This window comes from Fundulus heteroclitus, chromosome 12, assembly GCF_011125445.2.
Source record: "Fundulus heteroclitus isolate FHET01 chromosome 12, MU-UCD_Fhet_4.1, whole genome shotgun sequence".
In the NCBI taxonomy this organism is placed as follows: Eukaryota; Metazoa; Chordata; class Actinopteri; order Cyprinodontiformes; family Fundulidae; genus Fundulus; species Fundulus heteroclitus.
In genome coordinates this window covers 31,363,119-31,377,578 of record NC_046372.1, presented here as the reverse complement: position 1 = coordinate 31,377,578, position 14,460 = coordinate 31,363,119, and the positions used below count along the sequence as shown (strand labels likewise).

General features: G+C 37.4%; 1 protein-coding gene across 2 annotated transcripts in view; it reads left to right on the top strand.

The window, feature by feature from the left end:
* LOC105926805 (GDNF family receptor alpha-2) overlaps nucleotides 1-14,034 on the top strand; it is a 93,620-nt gene extending 79,586 nt beyond the window's left edge. For both annotated transcript variants that reach the window (XM_036144441.1, XM_036144440.1), the window contains one exon: nucleotides 12,922-14,034. In XM_036144441.1, coding sequence (XP_036000334.1) covers nucleotides 12,922-13,044 — 123 coding nt within the window. In that variant the 3' untranslated portion in view covers nucleotides 13,045-14,034. The remainder of the gene's footprint in view (nucleotides 1-12,921) is intronic.
* The last annotated feature ends 426 nt before the right edge of the window (nucleotides 14,035-14,460 follow it).

The following is a 14,460-nucleotide window of genomic DNA, read 5'->3' as shown; positions in this document are numbered from 1 at the left end:
CCTTTTGAATCATCCAGTGCCGGAATTCACAAACAATGTCAAGATTAAAAGAAGCTCTTGACGTCATTTTAGGAAAAATCTCAGAATCTCACTATTCTAATATTTTTCTTTGAATTTTTCTCAATACGTTATTCACATAGCATCCTAGTCCTTAAGAGAGCTCCTAAAGTAAAAAAATAAAATAAAAAATAAAAAAGTCAGGAGTAGTGAGGAGGACTTTTAGCAAGTCTAAAAGTGTCTTAGGTAAGGAACATGGTGGAAACAGAGAGAGCTGTTTGGCTGATCCACCACCTAAACAGTGGAGGAAATGAGCATATAAACTTCTTCAGCAATTCCTACAATTATTAATATGTAGATAAGATAAACGTTATCATCTCCATAGGGGGAAATTAATGTGTCTCAGCAGCCCGGCATGTTAAAGGTACGGCTTTAGTAACATAATTTTGTTGGGAATAAATAAATAAAAGGAAACAAATTGAATAATGCATAAAAAGTGGAGAAATGTACAAAAAGAATCTACTGCAGGGGAATCTTTATATTATTTACAGAAAATGCTCTCAATAATAAATGTTTTAAGGTGTGTTCACCTTGAATGCAAATGTGTCCGGCCGAGCGACAGATTTACATGATATCCCGTTGCACAGATGCAACAGAGGAGCAATGTGACACAAAGAGACGCTAAGTGAGGTTACAGAGGCAATTCTACCGACCCCCCCCCCCCCATCCCCCCAACCACCAGGACCAGGCCACCCCTCAGGGGCCACCACACAATGGTCATTTTTGTATTTCTTCACCTCAAGTTAACTTCTATATTTTTTCTGCTATTTTCTGTCTATTTTTAAATATCTTAACACTTTTGGCACCTTTGATCTGTCTCTGATCTTATTTATGCGTGTAAGCACAGCAGATGTCAATACATTTTACAAATAATTGATTCAAACTCAGAGATGAATAGATCTGTGCAGCAACTGTTCCAAAACCATGGAAAGCTTTGCTATTCCACATCAAGGCAGGCAACTTCACTTGATAAATTTTAGTCTCAATTAAAAACTAAATTTTACTCTCAAGCCTTGGAAGCAATATTAGAAAATGACTTTGATCAATAATTTATACCATCTTTTGTTCCTTCAGTTTTAGCTGTTTGTTGCTCCTCTCTTATTAATGTTCATAGATTTTCTGTATTCTTATATTCTATGTGTGTCTTTCATGTTTGGCTTCACAACACTTTGGGCAGATTTTATGTTTTCTTAAGTGCTTTATAAGTAAATTGGTTTGGTTTGGTTTGGTTTGGTTTGGTATGGTATGGTTATGGTTATGGTTTGGTTTGGTTTGGTATGGTATGGTATGGTATGGTATTGTATGGTATGGTATGGTATGGTATGGTATGGTATGGTATGGTATGGTATGGTATGGTATGGTATTGTATGGTATGGTTTTGCAATGAATCTGTTATACAGTGTTTTGTTTCAAAAAGAAGCACTGTTTACATTGCAATGGTGATCCTATCAAAGCAATTGGCATATGTAATTGCCACATTATAATGAGATTGTTTGGTCAAATGATGTATGACATTTGAATAAAATATATTATATTTTCTGCCAAAGAATATAAAGTGTAAAAAAGAAAAGCCAGATACAGGGTTTAATCTGGTTCATAGGTTCTAAAATAGTGGCTTAGGGTTTGCTCTCAGCTTAATTCTGTCTACTTTGAAGACATCAAACCGACTAAAAATGGGTTCTCTGAAAAGGAAAAATCGAAACCGTATTGCACTATTGCACAAATAACTAAATGTTTGTTTTAATACAATTGAACGTCATCCCCCCCCCCCCCCCCCACACACACACACACACACACACCAAACAGATGTGAAAATGACAACAGCTCATTGTCTGTAGCAGCCTCCCTTTCTTGCTCACTCTGTTCCTGTTGCGCGGGGAAAAAAAATATTTCAACCTGCACTTTTAGGCCAATGAGGAGTTGGCTGACAGTCTTGCTTCGTTCTTACAATGAAATATTGTCGTGTTTCACAGCTGTATTTTAGATGTGTAGTGCAGGCGTCAAGTGTTTGACTAACGACGCAGCTCACCTTTGCAGGGGTCCCTCTTACCCAATTTGGCAGAATTAGACATCGTGCAATAAAACGGTGCTTTGTAAAGCATTCTGCTGCTGTTATTATTGTTCATGTCTGTTGTTTTTTCAGTGACTGTTACAGATCCAAATCCAAGCAGTGTGAAGTGTTGATGAATGCAAATTTGTTTGTTGAATGACTGACTCCCATTAAGACATATCACATCGTAGTCATTAAATGGTCACACTTCACCTGAGGCATTCATTGTTTCACTTTATACACAAACCCTCTTTGTTGGTGCGACAGCAAATTAAAACCTTAAAAACCTTGCAAAGATGAGAATTAATGAACAAGCACCTCCGATAACAATAACAGCATGCATGTTTGGGGAAAATGTACTGGAGACAAGGTGGAAGAGTGAGAATGGATGGCGCTTACTGCAAAGGGTTGTGTGTGTGTGTGTGTGTGTGTCAGTATTGATGCACTGCTCAGTGCCTGTCTCACAACAGCATGGTGTTTAATTTATTGTAAAAATGGTAATTAGGAAACAATAAGACGTGTGATTACTCAAGCAGGAAGTTTATAATTAGAGAGGGAGCTAGTAGGGACATTTTGGGCGGCCCCACATTCTCAGACAACTATGCCTTGGCAATTAAAACTTGTCAAACTTCCATGGCAGATAAATTGGGGGAGTGTTGTTATGGTATGAGTCCTCTTGGCAAAAGAAAGCCTGTCCAAAGCTGTAAATCTCACACCGACCAGCAAGCACAATGTAATAACACAAGGCATCTGTATGCGTACACATGACAACAAATGATATGGGTAAAAGAACGTGCCAGATGTTTGATGGATGGATAGACTTTATCATTTTTTTACAGAGTACATGCTAATTTGCAGCCTGGGGCTGTGCATGTCAGTCATTTGGCTCCTTTATATGCTTTACAATATCTTCAGCCAATGTAGTTGCATAATTATTCAAATGTCAGTGTCAGTTGTTGTTGGCTTTTGCATTTAGAAAGTAAACATGTGGGCTGAAGCTCGGTCCTTTGAGTATTTTAAGGGTGCTTCCAAATGAGCTTCAATTGATTTCCACCATGCATGACTAAGCCTCTTTTTCCTGCTGGACAGAGTTCACTTTAAGGTTTTTATATGTCATAATTTAATGATCTATATACAAAAAGCAAAAAAGTTACAATTCTAGCTGTAGACTTTAGAGTAAAGCTCAATTTCTTGTTCCGTTGTCTTTTTTTTTTCCATATTTTTCACGTGTAAGAGACTCGCACAATTTCTGTGCTATGTCTTTTTCTTTTTTTTGCAAGAGAAAAACTTCAAACACTGATGCAGACTATTTTTTTTTCTTTTGTTTATAACTATAAATGCATCTTAAGTGAAACCCTTCAACTCCTGATCTGTAACCAGCCTACCAACAGACTCCAACATTGTTATAGTTGGACTGTATAAATCTTCCTTAGAAAGATTACTGTTAGCTGTAAACCAATACTGTTAGTTCATAAATAATCTCCCAAAGTGACTATTGTATTATGATCAGGGATGGAAATTTTTACTTTTTTACACAAGCCACAGTAGCTTGCAAAAAACTGCCACAAACTCAAAAATCTTTCAAGGTAATATCCTAACATACTTTTTGTGTAAATCTTCTGTTGGTAACAAAAAAAAAAAGTTTGCTCACTGAGAAATTTGTCATCTCCTACTCTTAAGAATAAAAAGAAACATACAGTAAAGGAAATGTAAGAACATAATTCAGTTTTTAATTCCATTTCTTTATATAGCACCAATTCACAACACATCATCTCAGGGCATTTTGCAAAGTTATTTCAACTGAATCATAATGACAAATTAGTCAAAAAATTCTCGATCCAAGGAAACACAACAGATTGTATCAAGTAGTTGACTAGCAGCCTTTACTCTCGCTGGATGAGCATGGAGCAACTTGCTTACATTGTGTTATTGACTTTGCAGCAATCCCTCAAACCGAGCTTCATGTAGCAACAGCGAAGAGGAAAACTCCCCTTTAATGAGAAGACACCTCTAACCAAACAAGGCTCAGTGTGAATGGCCATCTGCCACGATGAGAAGACAGATCATACACAGAAAAAGAGCATGGAAGCACTGATCTCATAGCACTTTCTATGTGAGAGCAAAGTAAAAATGTAATGGCAGTAGGAGTTCCTTTAGTAGCTTCGTCAAGGAAAGAAACACAGTTAAGCAGATAAGCTCTGAGCCAGTTCTCAAGTCTAAAGGATGAAAAAGTATGTGGCTCTTTGGTTCTGCTGGAGATTTTCCTCCCTGTTAAAGGGGAGTTTTCTTCTCCACAGTCGCCTCATGCTTGCTCAGTGTGAGGGATTGCTGCAAAGCCATCGACAATGCAGACGACTGTCCCTGTGGCTCTACGCTCTTTCATGAGGAGTGAATGCTGCTTGTCAAGACTTGGTGCAATCTCTTGGGTTTCCTCAGATAGGAAACTTTTTGACCAATCTGTATAATTTGATTGAATTTAACTTTGTAAAGTGACTTGAGATGACATGTATCATGAATTGGCGCTTTATAAATAAAGTGGAATTGAATTGAATTATGTAGAGAAAGAGAAAATGAAGTTGGTGACAGCAGTAGTGCAGCCAATGATCCCCTCCACGACGGTGTCATGGCAAAACAGAACGCCAGGTCAGATATAGCGACTATGAAAAAAACAAACAAAGAGAGAACATAAAGCTAAAAGTTGAAATAACATCAAATAATGGAAATTGGATATTAGCAGAGTTGTAGAACGTAGCAGAGTGAGGGATAGGGGCTTTTGCCGGCATATTTTGGACTTCCTGACAATAAAGAATTACAATAGTCCCGTCTCAAAGTACCAAATGTATAAACTAGTTTTAAGCATTACTCCTGGACAGGATATTTCTAATTTTAGTAATATTCCAGAGATGAAAGAAGGAAATCCTAGAAATTTGTTTAATATGAGATTTATATGACATATCCCGAGCAGAATATCCTGCCTGTAATCTATTTAATACATTGGATTCTTCAGGATGGATAAACAGAGCTCAGTATCATCAGCATAACAGTGGAAATGTATCCCATGCTGTCTGATAGTTTTACCTATTGGAAGCACATAGAAAACAGAATTGGCCCAATGTACCATAATATACATGTGGACATTAGATTCTTGTCAATTTATTTTACTTTACGGAATTCCTAATTTTACAAATATCAATGCCTTGTTTTATGCAAAAGGTTTATATAATCCTTTGGTTAATGAATAAAAGCTCAAAAATCCATAGAAATATATCGAATGAGATTAATATACTTGATTAAATGCTTTTGTACAGTTTCCTTCCAGTTAAAAGTAATTTGGTACTATAAGTAAATATTACCACATGTGTTTGTTATGTACCTAACAGTCTAAGGAGAGTCCAGTACAAGGATATGAAAGCAAAATGTCCACATTTCATCACTATTGTTATGCAATATTAATAATGATGACAACATTTATTTGCAGAACATGCTAAGCTTTATCATTTATTTCCAAAATGGCACCAAAAGATTGTCTCTGCTGGCCGTCTTTGCACAAAGAGGAGTTTGCAGGAACAGTCAGCTAAATAAGAAGTTGAACTCTGTTCCCTTGTTTAAACGGTAAATCTGAAACTTTGTCTGCTGAGTTGATCAAATATACCTGCTACTTCATAAACATACATTTGGTCTGGCCAATAGCAGGCACTAATTTCCACCTTTGGATATAACTAAGAATGAATTCTAATACCTGAAGCTGACTACAATATTGTGTTGCATGGGAATTAATCGGCCTAATTTGAATAGAATTTAGGCCATTTTATATATAATGGGGTATTTATTGTTTGTCTTGTAAAGTGCCACAAGCTGGTGTTATGATAAATTGATGGTGTAAATAAACTGAACTGAATAAACTAAATTGAATAGATGTTTTACATTGAAACTCAATGGAGTTTAAGGAAAGTTGGGTACCCCCAAAGAAAAAAAAATCTTGTTGTATTTATATAATATTTAAGAAACTATGATCTGTAATTTCTTCATAAATCAGATAAAATCTCAGAAACCTAATGGCTTTGAATACATTTTTTTTTACATAATTTATGCTCTCAGAATCAGTGAGAAGCTGCAGCTGTCTGTTTTCCCATGTAACCTCTGTTTATTTACAGCTCAGCCGAATTGAACAGAGCGTGGACAGATGCTACATAACTCAATTACCCAATAACTTGCCTTGGGAGATGGAGCCCTGTTTACTGTAAACTTGAAAATGAACTGATTGACAATAAAAATTGATCTCAACAGGAGGAGCTGGTTCAATGAAAAATCATATACAACCTGAGCAGTTTTTTTCATGCACTTGTGAATGTTTTAAACCCCCTATCTTTCTGTGGTAGTTGAAATATGAACGAATGAAGCTGGCTTTGTGTTGTCACAGTGTTTGCATGCATCTCCTGCTCGTGTTCAGTCACCCGTTAATCTGTTAGTGTGTGTGTGTGTGTGTGTGTGTGTGTGGGTGTGTGTGTGTGTGTGTTACCCTTCTCCCGAGCCTCTGAATGGATGTGTGAATATTGGCTGCAGACAGAGATCTGGACTCATGTCAACAGGCTGCTGCCACACATCACTGCCCCTGCTAATTAATTGGCTTTTAGTTGAGGATGTGTTTGGTGCATTGTCAAGTTACCCAGTGCTGTCCCTGCATACATTCCTCTTTGGTAACCCTTTATAATAGGGTTTGGCTTTAAGTCATTTATATATGAAATATTAATAAGGTGGATGAAGGAGTGTTAAATAAACATTTTTACTTATTTTCATGTGCATATCTCTAGAGATGAATACAAGTCCATTTCAATAAGTTAGAACATCACAGAAAAATAAAAAATTTTCAGTAGTGAAGAGAATGGATTCTCACAGGAGTGCAATGTGCTGAGTTTTCACCTGAGTGGTGTGTAAGGTAAAAATCTTAGCTCTCCAGTTAAGGTAAAAACAAGTCAATAAAACCAGCCAAATATCGAATGCAACTTAAAATATTAACCACTGTGTTTTTTTTCCCTCATCAACAACAACCTGGACAAGGAAATCATTGACAATCTACTAGAGTCATAATGGGAAAACCAGAAAAAACTGGTGGCCAGTCCAACATCAAAGTGAATGTAGTCTAAACAAAATAGTTTAGGCAGCAAATAACACAATCGGTGTTGCCCAATCTTTTCTGAATGAAATTTGTATTTGTCGTATCACTCAGAAAGCCAAGTTGATTTTACTGTTTCCTGACCACCCTCTCAATGTGGAGTTCCAGCTTCTTCCCTCTGGGCAAAGGTTTGGGCTTCCTAGGATAAAAAACAACAGACGGGAGAAGTCATTTGTACCTACACCAATCAGGTCTCCAAGCTTGAGTAATTTTTTGATTTTCCTTTTTTAGATTTATTTTAATAGAATCTTTATTCATTCTTACCAGTTTGTATTTATGATGTTGCAAATCTATGTTGTGATGTACATATGTAAGCTTGTACAAGAAGGCCTAGCTGCAAAATAATTTTTTCCCAGGGGGGACAATAAACTGCAATGACCAAAAGCTTACCAGCCTTGTTGCGAGACCAACCCTGGTAAAAAAAAAAAATTCTGCACAAGGAACTCCAGGCCGTAAGGGAATCGCTAGAATATACCCAGGAACAGGTGTCAATGCTAGCGGCTAAGAACCAGACACCAGGGGAAAGTGTTAAAAAAAACTCACTGAAGGGATGAAGCAGCTCTCCACCCTTCCTAGTTTTCTCCAGCATTTGTGAGCACACAGAAGAAGACCCAGAGGCCACTGCGAGATTTCCTACAGTGGCAGTGAAAAACCTGAAAATGCTGAAGACACCACTGTGTGCATCGTCTGTGATCGATGCAGTTCGATAACACAGAAGTGGAATGACAGAAGAGGGTATTGAAAACCAAAAAATTAAGGTTCCATAGAAATTTAGAATTTTACTTTTGAGGATGTTCTGGTCATCACCTTTATAATCACAGGGAAGACTGTTGACTTGAAAGTTGTCTGGGAGACAGCCATCGACACCATCCACGGAGGGGTAAGCTAAAAGTGGTCATTGCTAAAGAATCTGGCTGTTCAGAGTGCACTGTATCCAAGAAATAATGCAAAGTTAAGTGGGAGGACAAGGTGTGGTGTAAACACATGCACAAACAATAGGGATAACCATATGTAAGAGAGGATCTTTGTCAAGATTTTGGTGGAGATTCACCAGTTGAGATGACTGTAGCTGGAGCAAAAGCTTTAGAAGTCAGCATACACAGATGTAAATGGTTAATTTACCATTTACGCACAGATGGAAAATGTAAATGTCCAGGACAGCCCTGGAGCAGACTGGCAGAAGCGGGTCTTCCATACAATTGATGCCACAGGGCCCTCTGACCACCAGCACGCAAAGCGGGTGAAATGTCTTGCCCAAGGACACAACAACTAAGACAGCCAGTGTGGGCGTTTGAACCAGCAGCCCACCGATTACAGGACAGACCCCTAGCTCCTGTGCCACTGTCGCCCTATGACCAGGTATAACCAGGACATGGGCTATAGCTGTCCAGCTCCTTATGTTAGGGCATTCCTATACCAGTCCATGACAGACTGTTGCCCAGTTCAAAAGTCCTTTCAGATGAAAGTAAATTTTGCATTTCATTTGGAAATCAATTTCTCACAATCCGGAGGAAACACAGAGAGGTACCGGATCCGAGTTGCTGGAGGGACGTTTATACGTGCCGTAATGATTTAAGGATCCAAGACATCAAAAGGTGTTGATCACTGTGTTTTATAAAGTCCAACATCCAAACTTTTAGAGAACTTCATGTTTCCATCTCCTGACAACCTTAATGGAGATAATAATTTCCAGCAGGTCTTGACGTTTATTAACAATGCAAAAAGTACCAATTCCTGGTTTAATGACCATGGTATCCCTGTGCTTGATTAGCTGTCAAACGGGCCAGACCCAAACCCAACACAGATTCTATGGAGTACTGTCAAGAGAAAGATTACAGACATCAGAGCCAAACACACAGATCAGCTGAAGGCCACTATTAAAGCAACTTTCTTAACACATCAGCAGTGCCAATGAATGATCCCCTCCAGATCACAATGCAGTCATGTAAAAGGATTCCTGACCAACTAAAGAGAGCATTTACTGTACAGCATCCTTTTCAATAGGCAGATATTTTTTGAATTATAATTTTTTATGTGCAACTGCTCAAATCTGATAATGTTAATTTTCCGAGAAAATTAATTTTATGAAGTCATTAACTGTAAGCCATAATCATCAAAACTATGTAAAATAAATGCTTGGGATGTATAGTTCTTTGAAATGAATTTACATAAATTATATATATATATATATTTTTACCTTTATTTATAGAGGTATTCCCATTGAGATCCAAGGACTAATGTTCAAGAGAGACCTGTATATGACTATATGGACATATGGCCTTTCCGTTTCAACTGAATTAAATTATCTTATTCACTAACATACACCTATATGCACAAGCCCAAATACTGACACAAGAGTATCTTTTTTGAATACCTCCATTTCCTCCTTTACTGAAAATGAATTTATTATGATAATTCAGTTATTGGATTTTTTTTGGATCATTATTTATTCTCTCATTTAGGAGTTATCTTGTTGTATTGTAAGAGGATCCGAGGGTTGATAACATCTGGATAAAAGCCTTTTCCTCTTTCTTTCCTTTCTGTGTACCGAGAAATGGACCAGTGTAATCTTTGCAAGGGTTGCAGAGGAGGAGGAGGAGGAGAAGGAGTAAATGTTTCACATTCCTTATGATGTGTTGCTGTAACGCTCTGTTGGACTGAAAATGGTGCCTCAACAAATTGACCAGGACTTCTTTAACTTGAAGACACATGGTAATGTTTGATATTACAAGAATCCCTGAAAATGGGAGGAAAACATATTCAAAATGCTAACAGCTTCATGGAAAAGCACGTAATGGAGCCCACTGCTGTGTGGATATTACAGAGAAACTCCAGAGGCCGAAGAATTTAATATCTCAACTCATTCTGAGTTTTCTCTGCATTAACGTTAACAATGTTATAAAATACCTTCCTAGTTTCTACCCAGAACAAAAAACAACAACAATATTCTCATGCACATAAGCGGAAAGTGCTTTGATTGCTCTGCGTCAAATAAAATGGTGTTGAGTGTTTTTTTTTTTTTTTCCCAGTCACTACATCCTGTAAAGTAAACCTTATGAAATATTGAAAAGAAAATTCTTGAGCTGTTGCTGGCTCCTGTAATGTAAGTTTGGCATCGCAGCGTGTTTTGCTTGTAAATAAAGTCAGTGATGAAAGCTTTAAACACTGTTTGGAGACTTCCTGGCACAAGCTAAAAGAACTGGAAAATCAAAATGCACACAAGGCGCTTTCCTTTGTTGCCAATTTGTTTAAAAACGAAAGGATCATGCTAAGCTGCAGAGGCTTGAGATATTCAGTGCTGTGTAAAAGTTTTTTGCCCTCTTCTTCTGTTTTTGATTTTTATTTGTCACACCCAAATGTTTCAGATTTTCAATGAATTGCTTTTTATCTGACAAAGAGTGAAGTTTTCTTTTCATTCATCAGGGAACAAAGCTGTCCAAACCAACATTTAATTTTTATGAAAAAGTGACTTACCCGTAAATATAATAACTGGCCGTCCCATCCTTGGCGGCTACAACTGCAATCAAGCTTTTTTTTGATAACAGGAAATGAGTCTTCTACGCCACTGTGGATGAGATTTGGCCCTTATTTGCTGAATAATTTTTAGTCATCCACATTGGATGATTTTCAGCTGTCAACATCCTGTTCAAGGTATTGCCACAGCACTTAAATATGATTTAAAACTGGAATTTGACAGCCATCCAAATTCCTTAAAGGAGCAATAAGTGACATTTTATCACCAGGTAGGGCTTGATTTATGACAAGCCACACCTCTCCTTACCCCCGCTCCAGCTCCTGTAACACACATTTGCCAAAAAATTTCTCACATAGCGAACATTTACCTCACATGATCAGCTGTTTCCACCAGCGGCATCTTCCTGGATATTCCCATAACACATATCAAATGGCATTTCTTTCTCTTCTTCTCTGGACTGCATGTAACATTCCTGAAAACTTTTCTTCCTTTTTCTCAGAAGTGTGGCTCATGCTAGTTTGCAACCTGTAGTTTCTTGGTTAACAGCCATGCGTGACGACAACTTCTGACAAATTTACGCTTTGCATAGCCTGGTTACTTTGTTCCAAGCCAGTAAATGGAAACAGGCATAACTCACATTTTCTTTTGTTCTTTCTTTTTTTCCCCTGCAACATTTTGAAAGTTCACTTAAAATCCTCATGACAATTGGATGGAAACATGGCTAATGACTTGTCCAGCTCCAGAAACAGCAAAGCAACCCTTGACCATCACACTGCCGCCTAGTATGGTCATTTTCTAAAATGTGGTGTTAGTTTAAAGCTAGATGTAATTGTAAATATACGTTCCAAAAAGTCCACTTTTTTGTTGGCAGTAAACTGAATATTTTTGTGGATCAAGCAGAATCTTTAAGCAAATGTTAGAAAGCCCCTTGTGTTCTTTTGGTCAGCAATGATGACCAAAAGGTGTTAATTTTTCTTATTTTTCTTTTCTTTGTTTGCCTCTCATTGTTAAGACTTGAACTCCTCCACCTTAACTGAGGCAAATGAATCCTGCAGTGTTTTACATCTTGTTCTATGTTCTTGTATGGCCTTATGGCCAATACATACCCAGCAAGCACAGATAAATTAGTCTTCTTAACGCAAGGTAGCATACAAAGGAACAAAGATTTTTTAGCCAGAATATTCTATACGTCATGAGAATACACATGCAAAATTCTTAGAAAGTCTTCTAGTTCCCACCTATTGCAACATTTGTATATAATAGTTGCCTGACACCCTACAAGGAAAAAAAACCTCTGTCAAAAGCAAGCTGCAATAACTAAATTTGCTCTCGCACCCCTGGGAGAACAAACAACGTTTCTCTGTTCTTCGAGGTAGCTGTTTTGGTAGACTAGGCACTGAGGGGAAGGTCACTGTTCCATGTTTTCTCCATTGGTAGATAATTGCTCTCACTGTGCTTCCCTGCTGTTCCTAAGCCTTAGAAACCTTTATCTTGCCTTTCCCAGAATGATAAATGTTAATTGATTTGTTTATTTGTTGTAGAATTTCTTTATATGAGATCATGAAGTATTTCTTTTTTAATCTTATACTCTATGTCGTCAGGCATTTTCTGTTGAATTTATTTCTTGATTTTACAAGAAGTAAACTGGCCTGGGTGTGGCATGTGATGTTGAACCAAAAGATCTGGGTAATCACCATTTAATCTCAATTTTATATGTGGGGCAAATATATTTTCACTTTGGGCCATGTTAGTTTAGAAAGCTATTTCCCCTTAATGAATAGAATCAACATTTGAAAACAGCATTTTGCTTTTATTCAGGTTCATTTAGACTGACAATAACATCTGTTTTATGATCTTAAATGTTTAAATGTTGCCAAAAAGCAAAAATAGTAGAAATCTATGTGAGAGTAAAAATGTTTGTAAAGCATTGAATTTCATGTTAAAAAATAATTTAGTTAATTAAACAAATTATGTCCATGTGAGATATGATCAACCATGAATAGATATAACTTCTCAGTCTGAATCACTTGTTTCTTTTTTCTACTCCATCCTATCTTCTCCTTTCCCTTATCAATTGCCAAAACAGGAATTAAAGAGAACACATGTCTGAGTCATGTCTAACCTTTTCACATCTCTCCTCCTCTCTGTGTCTTCCTATCTACACAGATTAGTGGAAGGAACGGTGGCCTGGCCCTGGGAGAGGATCGTTATACCTGTCTGTGTGCCAACATCTTGGCTCTGCTTCCTAGCCCAGCTTTGGCTCTGATTCTGGCTCAGCTTGTCTTGTAGAACCGCCAGGAGGAGGAAAAAAAGAGGTCATGAATCCACAAGCTGATCCCAAAAGCAGGAGGTGTCATTTTGAGACTCTTAATAGGAAGGCCAAATCTCTGGTGACAGTGGAACCTGAATGAAATTTGTAAAAGCGAACAGGAAAGGCGGAAATTATTTCAAATGTACAACTGAGAGTGTGAAGTTCATGTGACACATTGTCAGTGCAAAGGCTTTCTAAAGGACCTTTGGTACAAAAGGCCAGCAAAGGGAAGACCTCTCACTGACTGCTACTCGCTGACTCCCTGAAACTGGAGCTGTTGCTTAGACTTCTTCACTCTCTCACTTAAAGAGGGAGGAAAAAACAAATGAAGATGTCAAGAAGAAAGGACCGAAAGAAGATGAATTTTTGCAGAGCGAAAAAAGAGGACCATGAGGTGTATGTAACAAAGGATACAAAAATATTTGTCTTTTTTGCCTTGAATTGGGACTTATCGTCAAACGAAAGACCAGAACACAAATGTATAGGTGTGGATGTGGGATGGTTACATTCTGTCTTTTCAGCTCTAGTGTAAACCTTACAGACTGTAAAGCCTTCTTAGTGTTCTATGTGTTGGTATAATCTGTGACCATAATCAATCTACCATACAGAGCTTTCATTTGGGTGCCGCAGTATAATCCTCAAGCTGAGGGCAAAAAGAAGTAAAGCTGACAATGTTAAAAGTTAATGGTTCTGTGCTCATTTAAGGTAATGTTGTTGACTGTGGGTGTTCGCCATACGTCCACCTGCAAATGTGTATAATCCTGCCTCTATGTATATAAACAGCATTTTCTGTCATGTAACTTGATGATATCTAGTATTTTGAAAAGGACATTATTGTATGCTAAGATTGCTCAGTATTGGTACTGATGGAAGGCCTTCATTATCTACATTTATATTTGTCTATTAAAGTTTAATCATGAATATGTAAAGCGATGAGATTAAATGAACTCAGTCTTTAAAAGCCATAAGTCCTTGTGTGCTTATCATGTTTACTGAGTGTGTGTGAGTCCTTATAGTGAGCATTTAAACATTGTTAATGCACAGAGTCCTTCCATTTGTCAAAAGATTGTGTTGTATATTTCACACTCTAAAAGCAGCTGGGTTAGCAAAGAAAACAAATTGGGTTTTGTTAAACAGGTTCTAATTCAAATATGGACGGATAAAGTCCTAGGTTGATTTCTGATTTATTATCAACCTTTATTTCAGATAAAGTGTCCATTATATTAAGAAAAACATTATATTATTATAATTAGGCCTGAACAGCGAAAGTGCAGTGGTGGCTTGTTCTAATTTGAATTTTTCCATCACATAAATTGACTTTTTGGAGGCCTAAACATAAAAACTCATCATTTTGTACACAAATCAGTGCCTGAAATGTAAGCATATTATTGGTT